Source organism: Notothenia rossii (genome assembly GCF_949606895.1).
Source record: "Notothenia rossii genome assembly, chromosome: 5".
NCBI lineage: Eukaryota > Metazoa > Chordata > Actinopteri > Perciformes > Nototheniidae > Notothenia > Notothenia rossii.
In genome coordinates, this window is record NC_136903.1 from 8,467,479 (window position 1) to 8,491,580 (window position 24,102).

A 24,102-nucleotide genomic window follows, 5' to 3' on the forward strand; every position below is an offset into this window, starting at 1 on the left:
ATGTAAATTAAAAACAATTCAGTTTTATTATTTCTTCTTCTTTCTTGCAGTGAAGTGAAGCTGACCTTGCACTTGGTGCCAGTAAGGATGTTCCTCACGCAGCCTGAATGTTTCTCCTTCCTTACTGACAAAGAAGCCCTTGATTTGCAATGCTTCACTAATTGTAGTTTCCCTGGCTCCGTAGGGACACTTTACCTCCAGCACAGCGGAAGACCCTACCAGACCATCTGGAGATGCCCCCAACATTCCTGATTGGGAGAGCCACAAATCTGACTCATGGACCCGCATCTGAGTTGCAGTTGTGAATGCCCTGACGCCCTCACATTCATTCATAGTCCCCCACTGTACAGACAAAACACCATCAAGGGCCTGTTGTTGCCTTAGCACTCTGGCAATAAAGTTAGCAGTCACACGCTTTGACCTCAGGACAGCTCCAAAGTTGCTGGCAGTCAACCTTCCTTTCCTGAACAAATGCCAGTTTGGGCTGGTTCGCTGACCAGTGGTAGCCACCTGAATTGCCCTCTGTTGCTCTTCAGACAATGCCATGCTTGCCACAATTGCCTCAGGTCCCTGATGCCCAACAGATTTGATAATTTCAGGAACAGTAAGTGTTTCCAAGCTGTAGTGTTCCTCTTCTGGCTCGGGGGAGAGAAGCCAAGAAATTCCTGAGAACCTGCCCCCGAGTCTGTCCCTCAGCCAGTCACGATCTTCGGAGGTAGGCTCTCTTGTCAGCGGGTTAAATTAGTTATTGGTTTCAACAGTCACATTAAAACAGTTACTAAATCAGCTTACTATCACCTAAAGAACATATCTAGGATTAAAAGACTAATGTCACAGCAGGATTTGGAAAAACGTGTCCATGTTTTTATCTTCAGTAGACTGGACTACTGCAATGGTGTCTTCACAGGTCTCACTAAAAAATCTATTAGAAAGCTGCAGCTGATTCAGAACACCGCTGCTCGAGTCCTTACCAACACTAAGAAAGTGGATCACATCGCTCCAGTTCTGAAGTCTTTACTCTGGCTTCCTGTGTGTCAAAGAATAGATTTCAAAATACTGCTGCTGTTTATAAAGCACTGAATGGTTTAGGACCAAAATACATTTCTGACCTCCTGCTAAATGATGAACCATCCAGATCTCTCAGGTCTTCAGGGACTGGTCAGCTTTCTGTCCCCAGAGTCAGAACTAAACATGGTAAAGCAGCGTACAGTTATTATGCTCCAAATATCTGGAACAAACTCCCAGAAACCTGCAGGTCCGCTGCAACTCTTACTACTTTTAAATCCAGGCTGAAGACTTTTCTTTTTGTCGCTGCTCTTAATTGAACTATTCATATCCTAGACTGCACTGTAACTTTTATCCATGTATTTTTTCTTTTAATGTTTCTTTTATTAGCTTTTCTTTTTAATGACTGATTTTAAATGCCATTTTCTTAATGTCTTTCATTTTTTGTAAAGCACTTTGAATTGCCTTGTGTTGAAAAGTGCTATATAAATAAACTTGCCTTGCCTTGCCTAATAAAGATTTCATGTGACACATACAATTGATTTGTTGACGGGAATTAATGTGAATAAATTAACTCGGTCTTAAAAGGTTAACGGTACTCTTGCTATCACTACTCACCGACACTATAAACCTTGTCCGTCATGCTAGCCCTGACAACACCGGTAAGCAAACCTTCATCTAGGCTGCACTGTAACGTGTCCTGACTTGTAGTGGTTCTCTCCTCTATCTACACTCTTCTTGTCATCTTTGTAAAACGATATCAGAATGGTAATTGACACAGCCATGACTTCTAGTTAAATTCAGTGTGGCTAAAATGAAAAGCTTTGTTAAAATAGGCAAGCACGCGAAAGTCAAATTCAGCTTTATTGTCAAAAATTCTACATGTGTTATACATCCAGAAATATCGAAATATCGTTTCCCACAGTGTGACATGTATGCATAAAACAAAAAGGGCCTAGATAAACTTTGTATACATTAAACAAAACGGGCCTAGATAACCGGGGTATACAGTTTAAAATGTTAATATATTTAAAGTGTTCAAAGTGCAGTTTCAGTGCAAGTCAGTTGAAACGATCTTAAGTTGGCGTGACGTTGAAGTCGTGCGACCCTGCTTCTGTACTGGCTTGTAGTTCGTTTATAGCATAACGTTAGCATTTCGCTTTTGGCGACTAGATTTATGATTCAAAAATTATAAAAGTAGGGTTGACATTTTTCGCGAAGGAACCGGAAGAAGTTTACTTCCGGGTTTTACGACGCGTCACTGCGGTTCTCTATGCTAACGGTCTAACGCAACGCTGCTAGCTGTTAGCCCTTTAGCACAATGCTAACGGGCTAAGACTGGATACGCTGCTAAGAAGCTGTTTCCTTTAATGTGTAAATTAATATCAGTTGTCATGCCAGTAAACAGTCTATGAACAAACTCAAACGGTGTGTTATACTTTGAAAAATAGTTAATTTGACACTTTAAACTTCAGGTGTTTATGGATACATGAACTTACCTAGCAGTAGTCAGAGCAGAATAAATCTCCCGGGCTTGGTGTGACGCATCTGCTAATATTGATGCGTTCAAGGACACTCAGAAATGATAAAGTTACCAATGAAGAGCGCTGGAAAAGAGACTAAATTAGAGTATTTTTTGTATTTATGTTATATATTTGTTTAATAATATAATTTGTTCACAGTGTACAAATGTGAGTGGTCAGGATCCATTATCAAAAACACCGTCATGCATAAAGACTGACATGCAGAAAGAGCCTTGAACCATGTCAGTTGGAGTGATGACATCATCGTGTTCCATTACACAGGTGTTTGTATTTGAGCTAATGAGGCGCCCAGAGATCAAAGGTTTCCATTGTTCTAGATGAGAGATAAACCTCTTACATGTGAACGTTTTGTGGAAGAACCGTAACAGATATCTGTGAAATTTCAAAACGTGAAGCATGTCAAGGAAGTTCAGTATCTGAAGTGTAATTTTTGTGTACTTCCGGGTTAATAATGTGGCCTTTTTGGCAGTTTAACTAAAGGTGTGCGGCTGCTGCTGTGAGGAAATATCAGCCTCAAATTACAATGGGTTTTAATGGAGGAATGTTGAATGTTTTTGTCACTACATGCCCTCAAGAAGCACTTTGTTTAATTATTTTTTGCTTAATTATTTGTCATTTTTCAAGCTACGGGATGTTTTCCTACGTTTGTCATGAAAAATTATGTCTCAGGAATGTAGGGTTTGGGAATTATAGCAGTTTTTAAAAAATATATGAAGGCAAATTTCAAACTGTCCTCCACTCTAACTCTGACATCACGCACTCTGCCTTAACGAGCTGCGCAATGTTAAAGTTCAAATGTTAAAAATGTGATGAATTATGGGATGTATCTCTGGAATTATGAAAGTTATGAATGAGAAAAGTAATAGCCATCGATTCCCGACTGAGCTGAACGTTTTGATGTTTGAACGGAGTTTCTGCGATGTTCAATGCGGGAATTAGCGGCCCTGTGGGCCCTGTGGGCCATCTAAGCTAATTTACAGATGGCCCTGAGCCCAATAGAGATTGCCCTGAAAAATGTGTGCGGACGAAATGCCACGAAGGGTTTGGGGGGCCTCCCCCTAGAACATTTAGATTTTTGCAGGTCTTAGATGCTGTCTGGTGCATTCTCTAGACTGAATTATAAGATGAATCAGCACAATATTATATTGTACAATTTCAATTTTATTCTTCATTTCACTTGTTTGTTTGTTCTTGTTTGTGTTTGCTCGCTTGCATGCCCTGCATAGCTATAAGAAATACTTAAGTTGTTGGTCAACACACTTTCCAGGCATTTGCCTTCATCAGATGTAAAAAAGTAGAAAACATTACATTCAGTTGTAACTGCCAAAACAAATATTATTTACACTATTATGGCCCCTGTTAAAAATGTTTGTACTGTTATCTACTGTAAATTGGTCGAACGAATGCCTCCTCATCCGGAAGCTGACCGAGCAGACCCGAGCAGCAGTCGAGAGGAGCCGAGCGCATCCGCGAAGCATACAAAATGGCGACGTCAGAGTTCCCGTTGGCCGGCAAATCTAAATCTCTTCGGTCACAATAATTTCCCTTTAGCACAATACCGCTTCAGTTGCGCCACTTATGTGACAGACAAGAAGAGTATGTGACAGAAGACTGAAGCCAGTCAATTCTAATGTCTAACACTTAATGTGGAGAAAGAGATGTCCTGTATGGGTTGATTGTGCGTTGATCTGTTGGTAATGCCTCTGGGTTCCGGTGGGCATGTAAACAAATGCATAATGCTGCGCTATACTTTGTGGCCTAACCGAGTTGCAAAGCGACACTTATTGTTTAGGTGTCTTTTAATAAGCAGGTAGTCATATCATTAGCTAAAACTAGCTGGATCTGATCGATATGGACATAAACGCGAGTGAAGTCTAATCTGACGGGAGAGAGAGATCAGCTGCTGCTGACGAGTCGACACGCAGCACTGCATGATCCCATGCAGCAGTGAGCGGACAAAAAACACACTTCAGGTTAGAATATCACACGTAGCTATTTTAATTACCTCTCAAACTACCTAAACTAGTTATAGATATGTTTAGTTTTACTGTCTGGTCACTCATTACTGGATCCGCGAGCTGCTGGCATAATAGATTGCCCGATCGGGCAACCAGCAGGTGAGGCTTCATTGCCCGAGCTAAATACTAGATGGCCCCGGGCCATCGGGGCAGCCCTTAATGTCGAGCCCTTGGTGTGTAAAATGTTTGGATCTTCATGTTGCACTTTTATCCCAAATAACACTGCTCCAGGTGGAACTGTAACCAGAGCTTTAAAGGGTTTAACTTCCCTTGCAGTAGAGCTGACTGAGAATACAGCATTCGAGGATCCCTTCAGCAAAATATTGGGATCCTAGTTTGGGAAATGGAAGAATTTAATAATAATAATAATAATAACTTGAATTTATATAGCGCCTTTCATAACCTCAAGGTCGCTTTACAAAGACACATACAAGGACAAGACATAAAACATAAAAAACATAAACATAAAACGGGGCAGAAATGGAAGTGTAAGTGTGTGTGGGGGGGGGGGGGAGTTATGGTTATTGTTGGAAGGCGATGTTGAACAGATGAGTTTTAAGGGTTGATTTGAAGATGTTGAGAGAAGGGGCGTTGCGGATTTCTGCAGGGAGGGAGTCCCAGAGGGTGGGGGCAGCGACACTGAAGGCAGCTTAGCTTATCTTTGTTCACCTCTTTGATGATTGCTGTGGCGATACTCACAGTATGTGGATGCTGCTGCATACCCTGTCTGAGAGGGCTAATGATGAGACTGATTGAGACTTCCCTGACAAAATAGAACCTAATGCTAATGAATCACCAGAGCTCAGCTCGCGAGTACTACCAGGAGATAGGGCTGGATGGCCATTTCCATGACTGACTTATTCCTCACCTCCTTGTTTGATCAGGAAGTTCCTGGTTCAGACGGAAAGGAAAACACTGGGCTGTACTAACACAATGACTCACATGTAGAAAATCGAGAGAAGATGCATATTGATGATGATGGAGGCCATTCCTAGTTAAATAAAGACAGTGTTTGGTGTGAGTGATTTTATATCCATTTATGCTTATAATCATAGTGTGACAAATATTTAGAATAAATCCATTTCTATGCAATTATAAGAAGATGAACTACTGGTGTGATCTACCTCAATGTTTTGATTATTATTATTAAAACATGTGCCTATACAATCTACCTACCTCAGTCGTTTGGGTGTTGTATATGAATTTTTTATCTTTTATAAATTATTTGAATTTTTCCAAGTTCTATGTTATTCCGTAGTATAAACAGGAGGGATATGTTGGAGAAATACTGTTTTCTCCACTCTTTGGGTTGTTTTAATGCACTGATACTGTGGGTGACTCTGAACTGTGTATGACCTTGCAGCTGCTCCTTCTTGTGATAGGAGAAGGCAGGGCATTTCATGTTGTTGATATTTATGAGAAGACAGACTTGCTGTCTCCTAAATATCTCTTTTCTGTGAGGCGTGAAGGAAGTATGTGACTCTTTCCAGAAGATGTCGCAGATGATCCTGACACCTTTCCGACACCCGCGGATGATATTAGCGCCACCTCGATTTACGACTTTGTTGTTATCTCTGTGTTTTGGACTATATAAACCTGATGTTTTTTGCTTCTCCGTTGAGCAACATACCTCATGTGTGTGAGTTAACCCATATCCTTTGTATGTGATTTAACTCTGCTCCTTCCTGCAAGAATAAATTAGAACCTGATCATTGATTCTCAACCTGGTGTCGAGTGATATTTTTCTAACAGTAGTTATTTGTAGTCGATTTAAAGACTGTGTTGCTATTCTCAGGTCCCACTTCAGTGTTTACATGCTTATTTATACAATATGTGTGCTTATGCTAACATCATAAGACAAACTTTGGTTCCGTGTTGTGTGTAATGAGAACGTGCCAGAGTGAGGGGGCCCCCAAGCCAAAGCTCGCTTAGGGCCCCCAAAAGTCTAGGGCCGGCCCTGCCTGTATTGAAACTGAAACTAAACGAACTGCGGGGAACTTTCTACATTCAAGGGAAACTAGCTTAGTTTTGCAGCTGCAAGACACAAGAGAAAACAGCCAGGTCAGTGAGTACACGAAGAAACTGAAAAAATTACAAAAAACAATTGATATTCCTAGTTGAGTTCAGTTTGTGGAGATTTTGTGGCAGTGACAGGATTATTGCAGCGTCCACGGTGAGTTCCGGCATAATTTCTCTCTTTTTTTATACATTTCTGACTTTATCAGTCGCCTAACTTTACTCCTACTTTTAATTAGCTTTTTCAGTACTTTCTTTTAATTCTTTGTCCAATGCATATGTGAATGTTGTATGTTCAAATATCTTTTTTCTTTTAATTCGTGCAGATGGCTTGGCTGGGTCCCATCGTTTTCTTTGAACTTGAGACCACAGGATTAGGTAAATAACATTTACTTGATGTCTCTTTATTAATACTTACTATAGCTGGTTATTAGGAGAAATTATTTCACGTATTTTTGGGGATCTTTGGGGTCCTTGCGTGCGTGTGTCTGTGTGTGTCTGTTGGTAGTTGGTATACATGTGTTTTTGGGCGTATCTCTGTCTGACTGGATGGTTATGAAACATTATTATTTTAATTATTTTAAGGAGATCTTCAGAAGTGGAAAGGGAGAAAGGAGCACAGGTTAGGAGGGAGGGGGGGGGGGTGTAACACCTCCAGCAGCCCCCATCCTGTATTGTTTTAAACTCTCTCCTAGGGTCTGCTTCTTATCTGCGTCTCGGGGGTTTGTGAGGGTCGTTAACTAGTCTTTGTTATTGAAAAGATTGTATCTCAACTTGTTCGTTAAATTGGTCTGTCCTTGACAGAATATCAAAGTATTCTGTAAGAATGTAGTTGAAGTCCCTTTGGCTTTGAGCCGGTTGTTCTAGTGTGAAACATTAAGCCGTTTGATGAACAAAAGATGACCACTATATAATTTTGACTATATTTTTTTATACTTTGTATTAAATTAATTCCTTTTTTGCATGCAGCCGTGAAATCTTGTCACATCGTCCAGTTGGCGGCCAGCTGTGAAAATACCATCTTCAACCGCTACATCCCCCCCCGTATCCCAATTGAACGCTTAGCTACAGAAGTGAACGGCTTCACCGTCCGTTGCGGCCAACTGTTACTCAACGGAGAGCCTGTGAGCACTATGACACTTTACTATTCTTTAACAACTTTCATCGACTACCTAGGCCGCTTCCCCAGCCCCGTGCTGCTGGCGGCCCACAACTCAAGGAGATTTCATAGAAGGGTGCTCATGAGAGTGCTGGAGAAGTGTTCCCTCTTTGAGCAGTTCAAAAAGGTGGTGTCTGGGTTTGTGGATACGTTACCGCTGAGCAAGAATCTCCATCCTAAACTGAAACCTTTGAATCGGCCGGATCTGGTCCGCCACTTCCTGGGAAGGAAATACAATGCCCATAATGCAGTGGAGAAGGCCGAACAGCTGGAAGAGCTGTTCAATTATTGGGATCCCGACAATTATGACATCAGGGAGGTCACCGACTGGATCTAATCTAAAGAACAACATTAAAATATTAAATATTAAAGTTAATATTTGTTGTTTTGTGTTCTCATCATGTACCCACAGGTGGTTGTACAGATTGACATAACAACAAAAAACATGTGATTTATGACATGCTTGTTTTGATGTTCTGTGTCATGCTCAAAAGTGTTTTTTTTGTATTTCCTTTAAATCGAAACATAATGTTTAAATTACCATTAAACTTTAATTTGACTCTTCTATACAATTTATTCAACTCATTTCCAGCCATCATTCAGGGAGAAATGTCTACTCCTTAAAAGGCATGGTATGCTTTGTTTTTCAAACATCATATATCATTATATTCATTTTCTTCTCTACCTGTAGTAATGAACTTGTAAACAACTATATTCAGTGGCATTATATCCACCAACAACATCATTGTTAGAGATATACACTCGGTGGTGTTCAGTAACTAAGTAGATTTAATCAAGCAATAAGAAACATTTTGAGATACTTGTATGATTTTAGAATCAGAACTTTACTTTACTTGAGTATTTCCATGTTATGCTACTTTGTACTTCTACTCCAGTGCAATTCAGAGGTAAATGGTGTACTTTTACTCCACTACATTTATTTAATATCTTTAGTTACTTTACAGATTTGGATTAATGATGTGAAATATAATCAACCCTTAAATGAGACTTTAGTTCCACCTGGAGTAAATTCACAAGCTACCCTGCAGTATACAAAGTCATTCAAACTAGCTGCACCTTTACCAGCTTTGAGAACACTTTAATGCATCAATAACTATTGTTGGGGGAAAATACTGTTTGCTACTTTTTTCTTATACGGTTGGAACTGTGCATGCCCTTGCAGAGGCCTCCTGGAAGAAAAGAGGCACCAAGACTTGATTCATTTGTTAACATTCCTCAAGGTGTCAAAACCACAGGGCCTCCTATTGTGACATGTTGCATGCAAACTTTTTAAAACCGAGACGTAAAGCGTGAGTATTGTTCAAAAGTTCAGCATGATCTATGTCTGGTTTCGGATATCTGGTAATACATTTCTTAGAAACACTTACTTCCATCCAAACAAACTAAAGCCAATCATAGAAATGTAGTTAACAATGGTACATTTCATGGAGGCAGGATTTGTAGGAGTCACGGCCACTTAATCAGTAGATCAGTCAACACCCCCCATGTTCAAAGAGCAGTCCCCAGTATCCCTCACTTACGGTCTGGGAGCAGAGCAGGACAGTTCAACATTATGTTTTCCACAAAACAGTGACGAAAGCAGCCAGAACTCTGGGCCAAGTCGGGTCAAAACACTATTGAAACTGAAACTAAACGAAACTGCGGGGTACTTTCCACATTCACGGGAAACTCGCTTAGTTTTGCAGCTGCGGCGGACAAGACACAACAGGCTGTTCAGTCAGTACACGAGGAAACGGAAAAAATAACAAAAGAGCATTTATATTCCCAGTTGAGGTCAGTTTGTGGAGGTGTTGTGGCAGTGACAGGATTATTTCAGCATCCACGGTGAGTTCTGGCATCTTTTCTCTCTTTTTTATATATTTCAGACTTTATCAGTCGCCTAACTTTACTACTTTGAATTAGCTAGCATACATCTTGAAAGCTATACGCGTTTTGACTACTACCTTTTAATGCTTTGTCCAATTCATATGTGAATGTATGCTCAAATGTCCTATTTTAATTCGTGCAGATGGCTTGGCAGGGTACCATCGTTTTCTTTGACCTTCAGACCACAGGATTGGGTAAATAACAATTATTTGATGTCTCTTTGTAAATACTTAATATAGTTGCTTATTAGGAGAAATTATTTCACGTATTTGTGGGGAGCTTTGGGGTCCCTGGAGTTACTTGACTCTTCCTGACTCTGAAGCTCACAGTCCTCTTGTGTCAGAGAGAATGGTGACCCTAAAACAACGAACAAAAAACACTGTTTTAGTATATAAATGATTATATATAAGTAATATGTATTCAACAATCAAACATACTTCTTTACATATCCAAGCACATACATATATTTTTATATAAAGTCAGATACATTTAAAATGTGGGGAAAAGTGATATTTGTGAAGCGAGACAGTGGCTTTTTGTCCCAAGGACTCTTTGGTTTTGCTTCTTGAAATGACTGCCTCTAACCCCTCATTCAAGTGAACACAGACATGTCTGGTATTATAATATTCTTAATAATGTATTTTCCCAAAAAATTAAAGAGGCTGTGTGAGGACCAAAAAGGTAGTTTGTTGCCTGAGGGGCAACAGTATGCCAATAGGTGCTTTCACACCATAGTACTTTTCCCACAAAGGTTCATCAGAAGCCTTTAGTTCTCATGAACTAAGTAGCCTACAGATTGGGCAAATGAAGACGTCACTTCTTCTTCTGCTTTGGGTTTACTGGCAGGCCGCAAACTGCCACCCGCAGTCCCCGGCCGGAAATCCCCGGAGTTGGGGACTGGCTTCAGTCGAAGCCTTCCAAGTAAATCGCCAGAACGCCGACACCTCCTCATCTCCACCGCTCCCATGTTTTATTTTGTGTTGCCATAAGTTAGTCTCTGCCTTTCTGCGCTGGGCTAATGCTAATGCTAATAATGCTAATGCAAGGATAATAAAATGGCGGCTTCACAAAACCTTTTGGGAGTTTTACGGGGCATGGTTTGCAATCCGCCCAGCCAATCAGAAATAGGAACCTTTTTCTCCCACGAAAGTCCCTGGTCTCTAGCAGGGACGGAAAAGGGGGTAAAGTGGTTCTCATTAACTAATTTTAGTTCCGGATTTTTTTGGTGTGACTGTGAACGCAACATTTCGGAACTATTGGAACTAAAGTGGGAAAAGTACTGCGGTGTGAAAGCACCTATTGATCAATTTGTTAACAATATTTATTGATATATTTATTATTTGATTGAGCCTTAAGGTTCATAATTAGTCCACTGCAATTAGTTGTGTTGATGGAATGTCAAAATGGCTTAAATTGTCTTTCTTTTTTATCTTGTTGGCGTTTAATTATTTTAAGGAAATCTTCAGAAGTGAAAAGGGAGAAAGGAGCACAGATTAGGAGGGAGGGGGGGATGTAAAACCTCCTGCAGCCCCCATTGTTTTAAACTCTCTCCTAGGGTCTGCTTCTTATCTGTGTCTCTGGGGTTTATGAGGGTCGTTAACTAGTCTTTGTTGTTGAAAAGATATCTCAACTTGGTCGTTAAGTAGCTGGTCTGTCTTTTACAGAATATCAAAGTATTTTTTTGATGAACAAAAGATGACCACTATATAATTTTGACTATATGTATTTATATTTTGTATCGCATGAATTCCTTCTTTGCATGCAGACACTAAATCGTGTCACATCGCCCAGATGGGGGCCAGCTGTCAAAATACCATCTTCAACCGCTACATCCTCCCCGGCATCCCCATCGAATACGAAGCTACAGAGGTGAACGGCCTCACCGTCAGTTATGGCCAACTGTTACTCCACGGAGTGCCTGTGAGCACTGTGTCACTTTACCATTCTTTAAAATCCTTCATCGTCTACCTTGGCAGCTTCCCCGGCCCCGTGCTGCTGGCGGCCCACTACGCATGGGGATTTGATCAAATTGTGCTCATGAGAGTGCTGAGGAAGTTCTCTCTCTTTGAGCAGTTCAAACAGGTGGTGTCTGGGTTTGTGGATACCTTACCGCTGAGCAAGAAGCTCTATCCTCAACTGAAATGGTTTAATCAGCCGTATCTGGTCCGGTGCTTCCTGGGAGGGAAATACAATGCCCATAATGCAGTGGAGAATTCCAAACAGCTGGAAGAGCTGTTTTGGAATTATTGGAAACCCTACAATGAGGACATCAGTGAGTGCACCGACTGGTTCTACGCTTTAAAATAAGCTACAGAACAACATTAAAATACTAAAGTTAATATGTATTGTGTTCTCATCATGTACCCACAGGTGGTTGTACAGATCTACATAAAAAAAAACTGTGATTTATGACATAATGCTTGTGACACCTCAAACTCCATGTTAAATAATGCTCATACTTTTTGATGTTCTGTGTCATGCTCAAAAGTGTTTGTTTTTGTATTTCCTTTAAATCGAAGAATAATGTTTAAAGTACCATTAAACTTTAATTTGACTCTTCTATACAATTTCTTCAACTCATTTCTAGCCATCATTCAGGGAGAAATGTCTACTCCTTAAAGGCATGGCATGCTTTGTTTTTCAAACATCATATATCATTATATTCATTTTCTTCTCTACCTGTAGTAATGAACTTGTAAACCACTATATTCAGTGGCATTATATCCACCAACAACATCATTGTTAGAGATATACACTCAGTGGTGTTCAGTAACTAAGTAGATTTACTCAAGTAATAAGAACAATTTTGAGATACTTGTTTGATTTTAGAATCAGAACTTTACTTTACTTGAGTATTTCCATGTTATGCTACTTTGTTCTTCTACTCCAGTGCAATTCAGAGGTAAATGGTGTACTTTTAATCCACTACATTTATTTAATATCTTTAGTTACTTTACAGATTTGGATTAATGATGTGAAATATAATCAACCCTTAAATCAGACTTTAGTTCCACCTGGAGTAAATTCACAAGCTACCCTGCAGTATACAAAGTCATTCAAACTAGCTGCACCTTTACCAGCTTTGAGAACACTTTAATGCATCAATAATTATTGTTGGGGGAAATACTGTTTACTACTGTTATCTTGTACTGTTGGAACTGTGCATGACCTTGCAGATGGCTCCTGTAACAGGAGGCACCAAGACTTGATTCATTTGTTTATCCACGGAAAAGAAAGACTGTTCTCTCCTGCATTCCCTTAAAGTGGCTCTTTGAGGGCGAAGAGCAACATTCAACTACCGTAAAGAAAACCTATACACGAGCAGGTCAGAATACAGTCTTTTCCCATCTGTTGCCAACCTGATTTGCGACTATGGTGCTAAATGCCATGAAGACCAGGGACGTGAACAGACATTTGGAGGGGCTATTGCAGGTTGGCTAATGCTCTAAACTGGAAAAAGGGCCTTCCCCCCCCAAAAAAATATAAGACCAAAACGATTATTAGATTAACTAATTTGAACAGTAATTAAACTAAACAAACAAAATAAACTAAGGCAACTACTTGCATTCGGTGACGTTTTTTTGAAAATGAAAACCAGGGACATTTTTTGTTTTGCAGTCCATATCTCATTAAAATATCTAATGTTAGAAACTACTAAAGAAAAAATGGGGACAATTCAATGTAGTTTGACCATTGCAGACATACTGATAAAATAGGGCTTCTATAATTACCTTAAATAAACTCACAAATTAATTAAACCAGTTCAATACCCATTATTCTTATTCTTATCATTCTTTATGAGCACAGTAATTTGTAAGGTATCTAATTACTTATTTATTTAGTATTCCATAACTTAATAACAGAGATGGTCAAATTAAAGTAGAGACATGGCAGAAATCCTACAATGAAGCGGACAGTGAAGTGTTCTCCGGTGAGAGGGCGATGAAGAAAAGAGAGCGAGCGGCCCCGGCGAGGGAGTTTACCATGCGGGCAATTACATGTAAGAAGAAGGACACCTTATGTCGGACACCGTAATCTTCTCTGGTCCCCTCCCCAATCTGATCAATGATGACATGTATAGCCGCATGTCATCATTTCAGCGCTGGTTGTCTTGGTGGTGCCCAGCAAACAATGTGGGCTTCGTGAATAATTGGACAGCCTTCTGGGGAAAACCTGGTCTGATTAAGAGAGACGGCATTCATCCTACTTTGGAAGGTGCAAATCTCATTTCGGCAAACATTTCAGGGCTCTGTGGACTTAATCCATGACAAACTGGAGTTGAGACCAGGAGGCGGAGTCGCAGTCTTACACGCTTCTCTGCGCTCTCTCCTAGGCAGTCATCCATAGGAATCCCGACCCCAATAAAATACCCAATATTAACGGTGTGTGTGTCTGCCCAAGGACAATTTAAGGTAAAACCTAATAGAGGTGTCATACATAATAACCTAATAAAAGTAAATGTAACAACTACTACAGTGCAACAAAACAGGAAGATTAAATGTGGTCTCTTAAACATAAGATCTCTAGCATCTAAAGCAATACTGGTAAATGATTTAATATCAGATTATAATATTGATATATGCTGTCTCACTGAAACTTGGTTGAGACATGAAGAATATGTCAGCATAAATGAGGCCACTCCACCCAGCCATATCAATACTCATATTGCCCGAGGCACGGGCCGAGGAGGTGGAGTTGCAGCAATCTTTGACTCAAGTTTACTTATCAATACTAAACAAAAATTAAATTATACCTCCTTTGAAAGCCTCATTTTCAGTCTTACGCATCCGACCTGGAAAACTTTGCAGCCAATCTTATTTGTTACAGTGTACCGTGCACCAGGTCCTTATTCAGAATTCTTATCAGAATTCTCTGAGTTTTTATCAGCTTTGGTACTTAAAACAGATAAAGTAATTATCGTAGGTGACTTTAATATTCATGTTGACGATGATAAAAATAGCCTTACTGTTGCATTTAACTCTATATTAGATTCTGTTGGTTTCTGTCAGAGTGTAAATAAACCAACCCACTGCTATAATCACACTCTTGACCTTGTTCTGACTTATGGTATTGAAATTGAGCAACTATTAGTCGAACCGCATAATCCTGCTTTATCCGACCATTTCTTAGTAACTTTTGAAGTACTGTTACTAGACTACAAAGCATTAGCCAAAAGCTCCTGCAGCAGAAACCTATCTGTTAGTGCTATAGCCAAATTTAAGGAAGAGATTCCACCAATACTTAACTCGATAGCATGTCTGCATGTAGGGGAGGAAACTTATACAAAATGTACACCACCCCAAATTGATCATGTTGTTGATAGTGCTACAGATGCGCTGCGAATAAAATTAGACTCTGTTGCTCCTTTGAAAAAGAAGAAAATAAAACAACATAGATTAGCTCCATGGCATAATGCCGAAACCCGCAAAATAAAGCAAAAGTCGAGACAACTTGAAAGGATATGGCGTTCCACTAAACTTGAAGAATCTCGTTTAATTTGGCATATTACTCTCAATGAATATAAGAAAGCACTGCGTAAAGCGAGAGCAGCATACTACTCTTCATTAATAGATGAGAATAAGAATAATGCAAGATTTCTTTTCAGCACTGTAGCCAGGCTGACAGAGAGCCACAGCTCGACTGAGCCTTCTATTCCCATAGCACTCAGTAGTAATGATTTTATGTGCTTTTTTAACGATAAAATTGTTACTCTTAGAAACAAAATCAATGACCTCTTGCCTTTGACCAGTATAGTGTTATCAACAGCTCCCGGAAACGTAAATTCTAATAATATTACACTAGATAGTAAACTAGAATGCTTTTCAGCCATAAACCTTGAACAATTAAATTCAATGATTCTCTCTTCTAAACCATCAACGTGTATCTTAGACCCGATTCCAACTAAGCTGTTAAAAGAAGTTTTTCCATTAATTAGCACTTCTTTATTAAATATTATGAATATGTCTTTATTATCAGGCTATGTTCCAAAATCATTCAAAGTAGCAGTGATAAAACCGCTTCTTAAAAAGCACAACCTCGATCCAGAGGTTTTAGCCAACTATAGACCTATTTCTAATCTTCCGTTCCTCTCAAAAATTCTTGAGAAAGCAGTCGCAAAACAGCTGTGTGATTACTTAAGAAACTATGATTTATTTGAAGATTTTCAGTCTGGCTTTAGAACACAACATAGCACAGAGACAGCTCTGGTTAAAGTCACAAATGACATTCTAATAGCCTCTGACAAGGGACTTGTCTCTATTCTTGTCTTACTCGATCTTAGTGCTGCATTTGATACTATCGACCATGATATCCTATTGCAAAGACTAGAGCACTTAGTTGGCATACAGGGAACTGCTTTAGGCTGGTTTAGGTCTTATCTATCTGAACGCTCTCAGTTTGTACGTGTCAACGATGAATCTTCCATGCAAACCAAAGTTAGCCATGGAGTGCCACAGGGCTCAGTGCTTGGACCTATTTTGTTCACCCTATATATGCTTCCATTAGGCAATATTATAAGGAATCATTCTGTAAACTTTCATTGTTATGCGGATGATACTCAACTATATTTATCAATCAAGCCTGATGAAATTAATCATCTAAATAAAATTCAAGACTGCCTCAAGGACTTAAAAACGTGGATGACCTTACATTTTTTGATGTTAAACACGACCAAAACTGAAGTTATTGTACTTGGCCCGAAGAATCTACGAAACAAATTATCTAAAGATATATTAACTATGGATGGCATTAATTTGGCCTCCAGTGAGACTGTAAGGAATCTTGGTGTTATATTTGATCAGGATTTATCCTTTAACGCCCACATAAAATCAATTTCAAGGACCGCCTACTTCCATCTACGTAACATTGCAAAAATCAGGCATATCTTGCCTCAAAACGATGCAGAGAAACTAGTCCATGCATTTGTTACTTCAAGGCTGGATTATTGTAACTCCTTATTATCAGGGTGTACCAAGAAGTCAGTCAAGTCGCTTCAGCTGATTCAAAATGCTGCAGCTCGTGTACTAACCAGAGTTAGGAAAAGGGACCACATTACTCCTGTTCTGGCTGCCTTACACTGGCTCCCTATAGAACACAGGATAGAATTTAAAATTCTTCTTCTCGCCTACAAAGCCCTTAATGGGCAGGCGCCATCTTACCTTAAAGAACTCATTATACCCTATTGTCCTACTAGGGCATTGCGTTCCAAGAATGCAGGGTTGTTGGTTGTTCCTAGAGTCTCTAAAAGTACAGTGGGAGCCAGAGCCTTTTCTTATCAAGCTCCACTTTTGTGGAATCAGCTTCCAGTTTGTGTTCGGACGGCAGACACCCTATCCGTTTTTAAGAGTGCGCTTAAGACCTTCCTTTTTGATAAAGCTTATAGTTAGGGCTGATTAGATTCAGCCCCTAGTTTTGCTGATATAGGCTTAGTTTGTCGGGGGACATCTTACTTCTTCCTTCTCTCTGTCTATACCTGTGTACTCTCATGTTCCGATTAACCCAGCTTCCCCAAATTTCTTTCTTTTTGGTGTCTATATACGCCGGGATCCGGAGTCATGGATGATCCTGCGGTCCTGTGTCATGGATTGCGAGTCCTGGATCTTGAGTCGTGGCTGCGGTCCTGGATCATAAGTCCTGGATGGATATCCTCGTGGATTCATCTTCTTATTATACACACATGCATTTCAAAACATTTGGACTACCTATGTTGCAAATGTATTATCTTTTCAATTTACACACGGCATCTATTGCACGTCTGTCCGTCCTGGGAGAGGGATCCCTCCTCTGTTGCTCTCCCTGAGGTTTCTCCCATTTTTCCCTTTAAACTGTGGGGTTTTCTCTGGAAGTTTTTCCTTGTACGATGTGAGGGTCTAAGGACAGAGGGTGTCGTATTGTCATACTGATATTCTGTACAAACTGTGAAGTCCACTGAGACAAATGTAACATTTGTGATATTGGGCTATATAAATAAACATTGATTGATTGATTGAAGAAGGAGAAGAAGAAGTAGTAGTAGAAGAAAAATGAAGCTGATGTGTTTCCCACAGCGAGACACTACAATACTAATTGTGGGCTTATGTTGATTCGACCACAACAGAAAGAAAAAAAAACCTCTCGCTCTCTCCAGAGGGGCAGGTCAGCCAAAAAGGGGAAACGGGCCGTTGCCCTGATCATTGATTCTCAAGCCGGTGTCGAGTGATATTTTTCCTAACAATTCTAATAAAACATATTCAATATATATTATTCTGAAATGGGCCAATCTGCATAATGAGTGCTTTTACTTTTGGTGCTTTTTGTAATGGAAACTTCTGAAGCAATGGAGACAAATCTCAGCTGGAGCTTGATGGCAGAAACTGATGGGGGGAAGTTGCGGTCCGGAGAATTATCATGACGTGTGAGTTGATACAGGGGTTGCCGAACCAATTCTGAAGATCTGTCCCTTAGTCGGAGTTTTTAACTAGTTCAGAGTGTATAATCAATGGTCTCCATTAGCAAGACAAGTGTGGACACTAAATATCTAACTAAAACTGCCGTCCATGGCCAAAGAATGTATGCCAGTGGGACCTACGCACCTGATAAGAAGGACTTCCAGATATCCCTAAACAATAAATTATCTCAGGTCAGCTTGTGCTCGGTCCTGAACTGGCAAAAAAGAAAAAAGCCAGAGCAGTTCCTCTCTAAAGGAGATAGCACTCCCCAAGGCCGAAGACCTATGCCATGGGAAAGGAGACAGAGGAATGAGAGAATGATGAACTGTGTCAAAGGTTAAACACCTAAACAAAAATATTCCCCAACACTTTTAAGTATATTTTAAAGCTAGTCATTTTTTACTTTTACTTGAGTATCATCTTGAATGCAGAAATTGTACTTGTAACAGAGTATTCCCACACTCTGGTACATCTACTTTCACGTGGGAACTGAAGAATATTATTGCTTGCTCATAAAGAAATGGTTATGAATAATGTGCTACCAGAAGGTCTTAAACTATGAAGAGAAGTGAGCTTCATGACAGTGTTAATGGTGAGCAAAACATAAGGTAGGAACTGCATTTCTGCTACTTTTATTAGATTGTGCACAGAGTTCTTCACTGAGGTTCAGGAGAGGGCACCGTGCCAGGCACGAGCAGTTCAGAGCTTAGCACGTGACAGGAGAAACAGACAGTCAGTATAGTGTAGGGCCTGGATGAGCTTGGGAAGAAGACTGGACCTGTCAGACCTGGCGTGGGCTCGCCTCTACTCCAATCAGAAATCTACGGCACCTCACTCAGAAATATACATATCCAATCAGAATATGACACCTTTATCTGTAGTAAGTATATGAAATGTCTTTTGCCGGTTTTCGGGGCTCTGGAAGGAAGTGTGAGACAGTTAACTGCTTGGAGTGGAAACTGCTCGCGGTCTGTGGATCACTGATCTCCAGAGACCTCAGCTGAGAAATTATATCCCTTATCACAACTGAAATAAATCAGCTTTATTATAACTTTACTGCCTGGTCCGACTCCTTGCTTCGCAGAGGAATTCTGAAACACAAAAGTAAACAAAACGTAGTAATTATAGACAATTTAGACATCCACATTTTTGAAAAATTAACCTTTCATTTTATAATTTGTTGTTATGTATTTAGGAAAAACAGATAATAAACCATTAAAAAAAGTGATTTGCCCAGCTAAGGCATCAATTGTAATCTTTTTATTAAATGTTTTATTTGTTGTGTGCCATGCTTTGTGCAACCCTGTTACAAATACTCATTAAGCAGAAAAAAGTATTTTCAAAAATATTCTTCAATAAAAGGATTTACTATTAAGTAAAGAAAGTCACATTTACATTAAATACTCTTTTTTGGATAACTGGTTTAATTTGATTATTTTAGTAGAAAATGATATAGTAACAGGGTTGCGTAAAGTAACAGGGTTGAATGGCTACATTACTTTTGATTGTAGATCATGACATAAATGTGACAAATAAATACTCAGGACCACAGAAATGTTGTTTGATAATATTTTATATATATTTTTCAATCAAGAATCAACCCTGTTATTACAGTTTTTCTCGATTGCTAACACACATTTTTTTTTTAATTGCTCAGTTTCTCAGAACACTAAACACAATTCACAAAACCCCACACCCAAAGTGCAAAACACCTAATTTCTCCTGCTAAATGAAGAACTGCACTCAAAACTACATAAACACTTACCAAATTCAAACTTTAGCACCAAACATAACACACTTCATTCAACTACACACTGCTGAGCAAAATCTAAAGCACTTTCATCTTTATGGGCTGTGATCTGTACATAGAGGTTTCTGCAGAGAAAGATTGCTTGAGTTTACAGAAATACAGTAAATGAAGAAATACAAATGAGTTGTTGAAAACAAATTTTATTCAAAAATAACATTGTGCAACATGCATCTCAGCACATAGTTACTATGCTTCGGATCTCTCTAAGTGTGATGCATTGTTTGCCAAAACCCAGTGTGTAACTGCTGCTTCCTGTGCCTCATTGAACATCCTTAGCCTTCCACCTGCACCTCTTTTGTGGTTGGTCAGTGTCTGTGTTGCATAAAAGTAAGTTTACCACAGTAAATTGTGCAAGATGTTTGTACAGTTATAGTATGCAACATGCCAACAATTCAATTACAGTAATGAAGTAAATACGTTTCACACAACAGATATAAGCACTGATATATCATGAATTATGCAGAGCTAAAAACTGGTAACTAACCTGTTTTCAAGTCTAAGTGTCCGGATTACAGAGGCAACAGTAAATTGGTTTAGATTAGGCTGAACCCTCCGTCCAGCCTCTCTCATCGTCAAACCATGGTTGGTAACATTTCATTTCATTAGAGACTCTTCCTCCTCCTCTCACTCTCAGCCCAGCTCTTCCTCCTCCTCTCACTCTCAGCCCAGCTCTGCGTGGATTACCCACAGTATTGAGTATGTAAGTCGCTTTGGATAAAAGCGTCTAACAAGTGACATGTAATGTAATATTATAATTAGAGTAACAGGGTCGCAAATAAAACTTTAATACAAATGAAAACAGCTATTGCCCTATGTTATTGGGGGCCACATGTCTGAATTGTATTGGGTGTGTAAAGTATTGTAACAATGATGCAATATCAGAAACTGTATTGTGCCACATAGATGCAATCATGCAGAGCACCTTCATCAGGTGACATCATGATTTGAAGAAGTGCAGGGGAACTTGTAATAGATACTCTCAGCACTTGTAGTGGCACATTTTATATGTTACCTTATATGGTAAAGCCAAATGCAATAGTTTCCATATTGATGTATTTTAGCTCATCACCTTTGTTAGACTTAGAAGTGAGGTCTGGGTGATGTATTTCAGTTCATGTCCTTTGTCTGCCTTATGATTGACTTTTAAAGGTCAGGGGGGGTTAAACAAAGAGTCGTGAAAAGGTGACGAAGTGTTGTTGAACTGTCAAGATCTCTGTGAGACTTGTACCTTTGAAGCGCTTCGAATAAAGAACCAGAAATACAACTCTGTTTGTTTCACCAGTTTATTGATTGATCATTCTAATTGTATACCTCCACAGTTTTGACTAGGTCTGAGATTTCCGTAACACACTATGCAAGGTTTTCGACTCTGCTTTACCTTGCTCTGCTCTCACTTTGGAGACACACCTACAGCTTGGATGTGTAAAGTAGCTGGACTGTAACAGTTAAATAGTGTGAGTGCAGGTTTAGGCCAGCCTGCTGAGCTGCAGGGGGGGGGGGGACATACTGTATCTGGACTGAGGGTCAGTCAAGCTCAACAGGTGTTACTCATTCAGTCTCTCCTGGTTGCCCTTCATCCTTTCTCCTGGCTGCTAACAGGCAGGGATGGTTGGCGTGTTTTTCGACACCTCCTTCAAAATGTTATTTTGCTTGTTTTCACTCATCTCTCTGTAGGGCTGCCATTTTCAAAATGTGCTTTCATAAGTCGCTTTGGATGAAAGCGTCTAACAAATGACATGTAATGTAATGATACTTTTTTTTTGAGGCACTTTGTGGCGCACGATAAACACACGATTGAAAGCGTTGTTTCTTTGTGGAGAAAATCTAGCTTTTAAAAAATTATCGATTAGTCGACTTTTCCGATTGGACTAAAATGTCTCGAGGACAGCCCTGCTCTGTAGGTGTTTTCCATCTTTAATTTGTTTCAGGTCCCTTTGGAGTTGTTTATTTAAACACACATTAAGGTTGGCTTATAGATCTAACAAAAAGTATGTGTGTAGATTTAAAAAAAAAGCTATAAAGCTATAGTTCAATTTACATTCTGGGTAAAATGGGACTCTTTAAAAAGACAGAGCGTGCTAAAGCTTCATGCTGCTCAGCACTGTTGACGAGTGAAGGAGTAGCAGAAGACAAAACGTCACTGACAAGTATTTTCAGTCTCACTGTTTGATCCAAAGCTTTGTTTAAAAACCACATGTCAGATACATTTTGTCTGATATTTGCCAGCACGTGACCGGTTGAATGGAAACACTTTCTTTATTTCTGGGAAGGCCAGACCTACAGTAGAGTGACTTAACTTGTAGGCCTTTAAAGAAAACATTTGTAACTTTCAGACTTGTATTAGACTATTCTTAGAGCAACTATTTTTCACTTTTAACAGACCTCTGTGAAACCTGGCTTTGCACACACTCTTTTATCAATTTATTGGGATAGTGGTGGTCTAATGGATAGTGAGGTGGGCTGGAGATCAGAAGGTTGTGAGTTCAAATCCCACCTGGAACACCACCACTAGTGTGCCCTTGAGTAAGGCACTTAGCCCTTGGTTACTCCAGGGAGAATGTCCCTGTAATTGATAATTGTAAGTTGCTTTGGATAAAAGCGTCAGCTAAATGTAATGTAATATTGGCAGTTTGTTAGTTATTTTGGTTCTTTGATAAACGTTTCTTCTACTTTTCCTCAAGAGTTATGGACAAACATCTCTTGCAACAAACACAGATACAAAAAATAGGCCTACATTGTATATGTAGCTCGTTCTTAAAGGTGGGGTAGGTAAGTTTGAGAAACCGGCTCGAGATACACTTGTTGTTATAATCCATGGAATGCTCTTAACATCCCGATAGCAATGAATATCTGAAGAAAAAAAATCCATTAAAAAAGGTCATCTGTGGAAGCCGTGGCGCTGTAAAAAGCACGACCAATCATCTGAGCCGGCCCGGCTAAAAATAACTGGATGGCCTACCTGCCTGTCAGCCTTCCATCTGTGTACAAACTTATCTCGTGCCCTCATTGGTCATGTGTGCGTTCGTGTGTGTTGGAGGAGGGGCTCTGTGAGGAAGTGGCAGATTTTTCCAGCTGTGTATTTTCTAGCGCACTCGAGCTGGTTTCTCAAAAATTACCTACCCCACCTTTAATTAACGTTTTATCTACTAGATGTTTTTTCATTTTTATATAAATATTACTGTTCTCTTTCATTTAAAATCAGGCATACCTGGTATTGTTTTTAATAATCCTTTTTTTGTTGTATAAATTAAATTCATCTTCTTTGCTGTACCTCAACTTCCTTAAACACAACATAAAAATGATTACTGTACTTCCAAAGTAGACTTATGTACATTCATTATCCTAAGTTTGAACCGAACATGTGATTACAATTTTCCCAACAGGGTTATTAATGAAAACACTTTTATGCTTTGGGAATGTATGAATACTTGTTCAGCTCAAGGTGAGTCGAACAGCGTCCAGCTGACTTCTTTTAGCTTCCCTTCCTCATTACAATATACTGGAGCTCATTACAGTCAGCTCAAATCAAAAGATAAATGTGTAGCTCCACTTCCTGTGCTGTACACACTGAGGGCAGTCAATAATGGTCACAAACCATTGGAGGTAGTGAATTGTAACCAAACTGAATCATAAATCCAACAATCTGTCCAACATCTCACAAACGCTGCACTTTCTAACTTTGCTGCTTACAGCTTAAAATGCTATGCTTTTTGTTTTGAGTACCATTTCATGTGTGTACAATATAAAGTGAATTATGATCATTTCAGCCTAGTTTGTATCAGTAGACTACAATGAATGTACAGTAAGAGCCAACAATCCTTTAACTCGCCACATGAGGGCGCTAGCAGTCCTAGTACTCCTCCATCCACTGCTTGTTAATGTATATTTTCTTACTAACATCAACAAGAAGGGACCTTTTTTTTTTAGACACTTCATATACATGAAGATTTAAGAAAGTATTTATAATTTTATATGTTTATTTTTCATGTATTATTTTAGTATTTAATGATAAAGTCTATCAAGAACGTGCTCCTCATTTTATAGGTAAAAAAAGAAAACTAATGGTGCTGTTTACCACACAGAAATATGATTCAACACTATCTGTATGCACATCGTCCATTTTGCCCTTTCCATGACTCTGCAAATGTGTTCCGAATCTCAAGAGGTCTGAGACTTTTATCAACAAACTCCAAGTGTTAACTGAAGCAAATCTTGACACGACTGTAAGGCCGGACCC

General features: G+C 39.5%; 3 protein-coding genes across 3 annotated transcripts in view; 2 read left to right on the forward strand and 1 right to left on the reverse strand.

Annotated features, from left to right (window-relative positions):
• Positions 1 to 24,102, reverse strand: part of LOC307041860 (DNA polymerase III PolC-type-like) — a 40,552-nt gene that overhangs the window by 12,860 nt on the left and 3,590 nt on the right. The gene's annotated exons all lie outside the window — the stretch shown is intronic.
• LOC307039866 (DNA polymerase III PolC-type-like) lies at positions 6,525 to 8,314 on the forward strand. Its single transcript, XM_079682298.1, has 3 exons — positions 6,525 to 6,740; positions 6,910 to 6,961; positions 7,553 to 8,314. Exons 2-3 carry the CDS (start codon positions 6,910 to 6,912, stop codon positions 8,077 to 8,079), a joined length of 579 nt encoding a protein of 192 aa, XP_079538424.1. The 5' UTR covers positions 6,525 to 6,740; the 3' UTR covers positions 8,080 to 8,314.
• Positions 9,384 to 12,188, forward strand: LOC307040727 (DNA polymerase III PolC-type-like). Its single transcript, XM_079683858.1, has 3 exons — positions 9,384 to 9,587; positions 9,772 to 9,823; positions 11,395 to 12,188. The coding sequence occupies exons 2-3, from the start codon at positions 9,772 to 9,774 to the stop codon at positions 11,934 to 11,936; spliced, it is 594 nt and encodes a 197-aa protein (XP_079539984.1). The 5' UTR covers positions 9,384 to 9,587; the 3' UTR covers positions 11,937 to 12,188.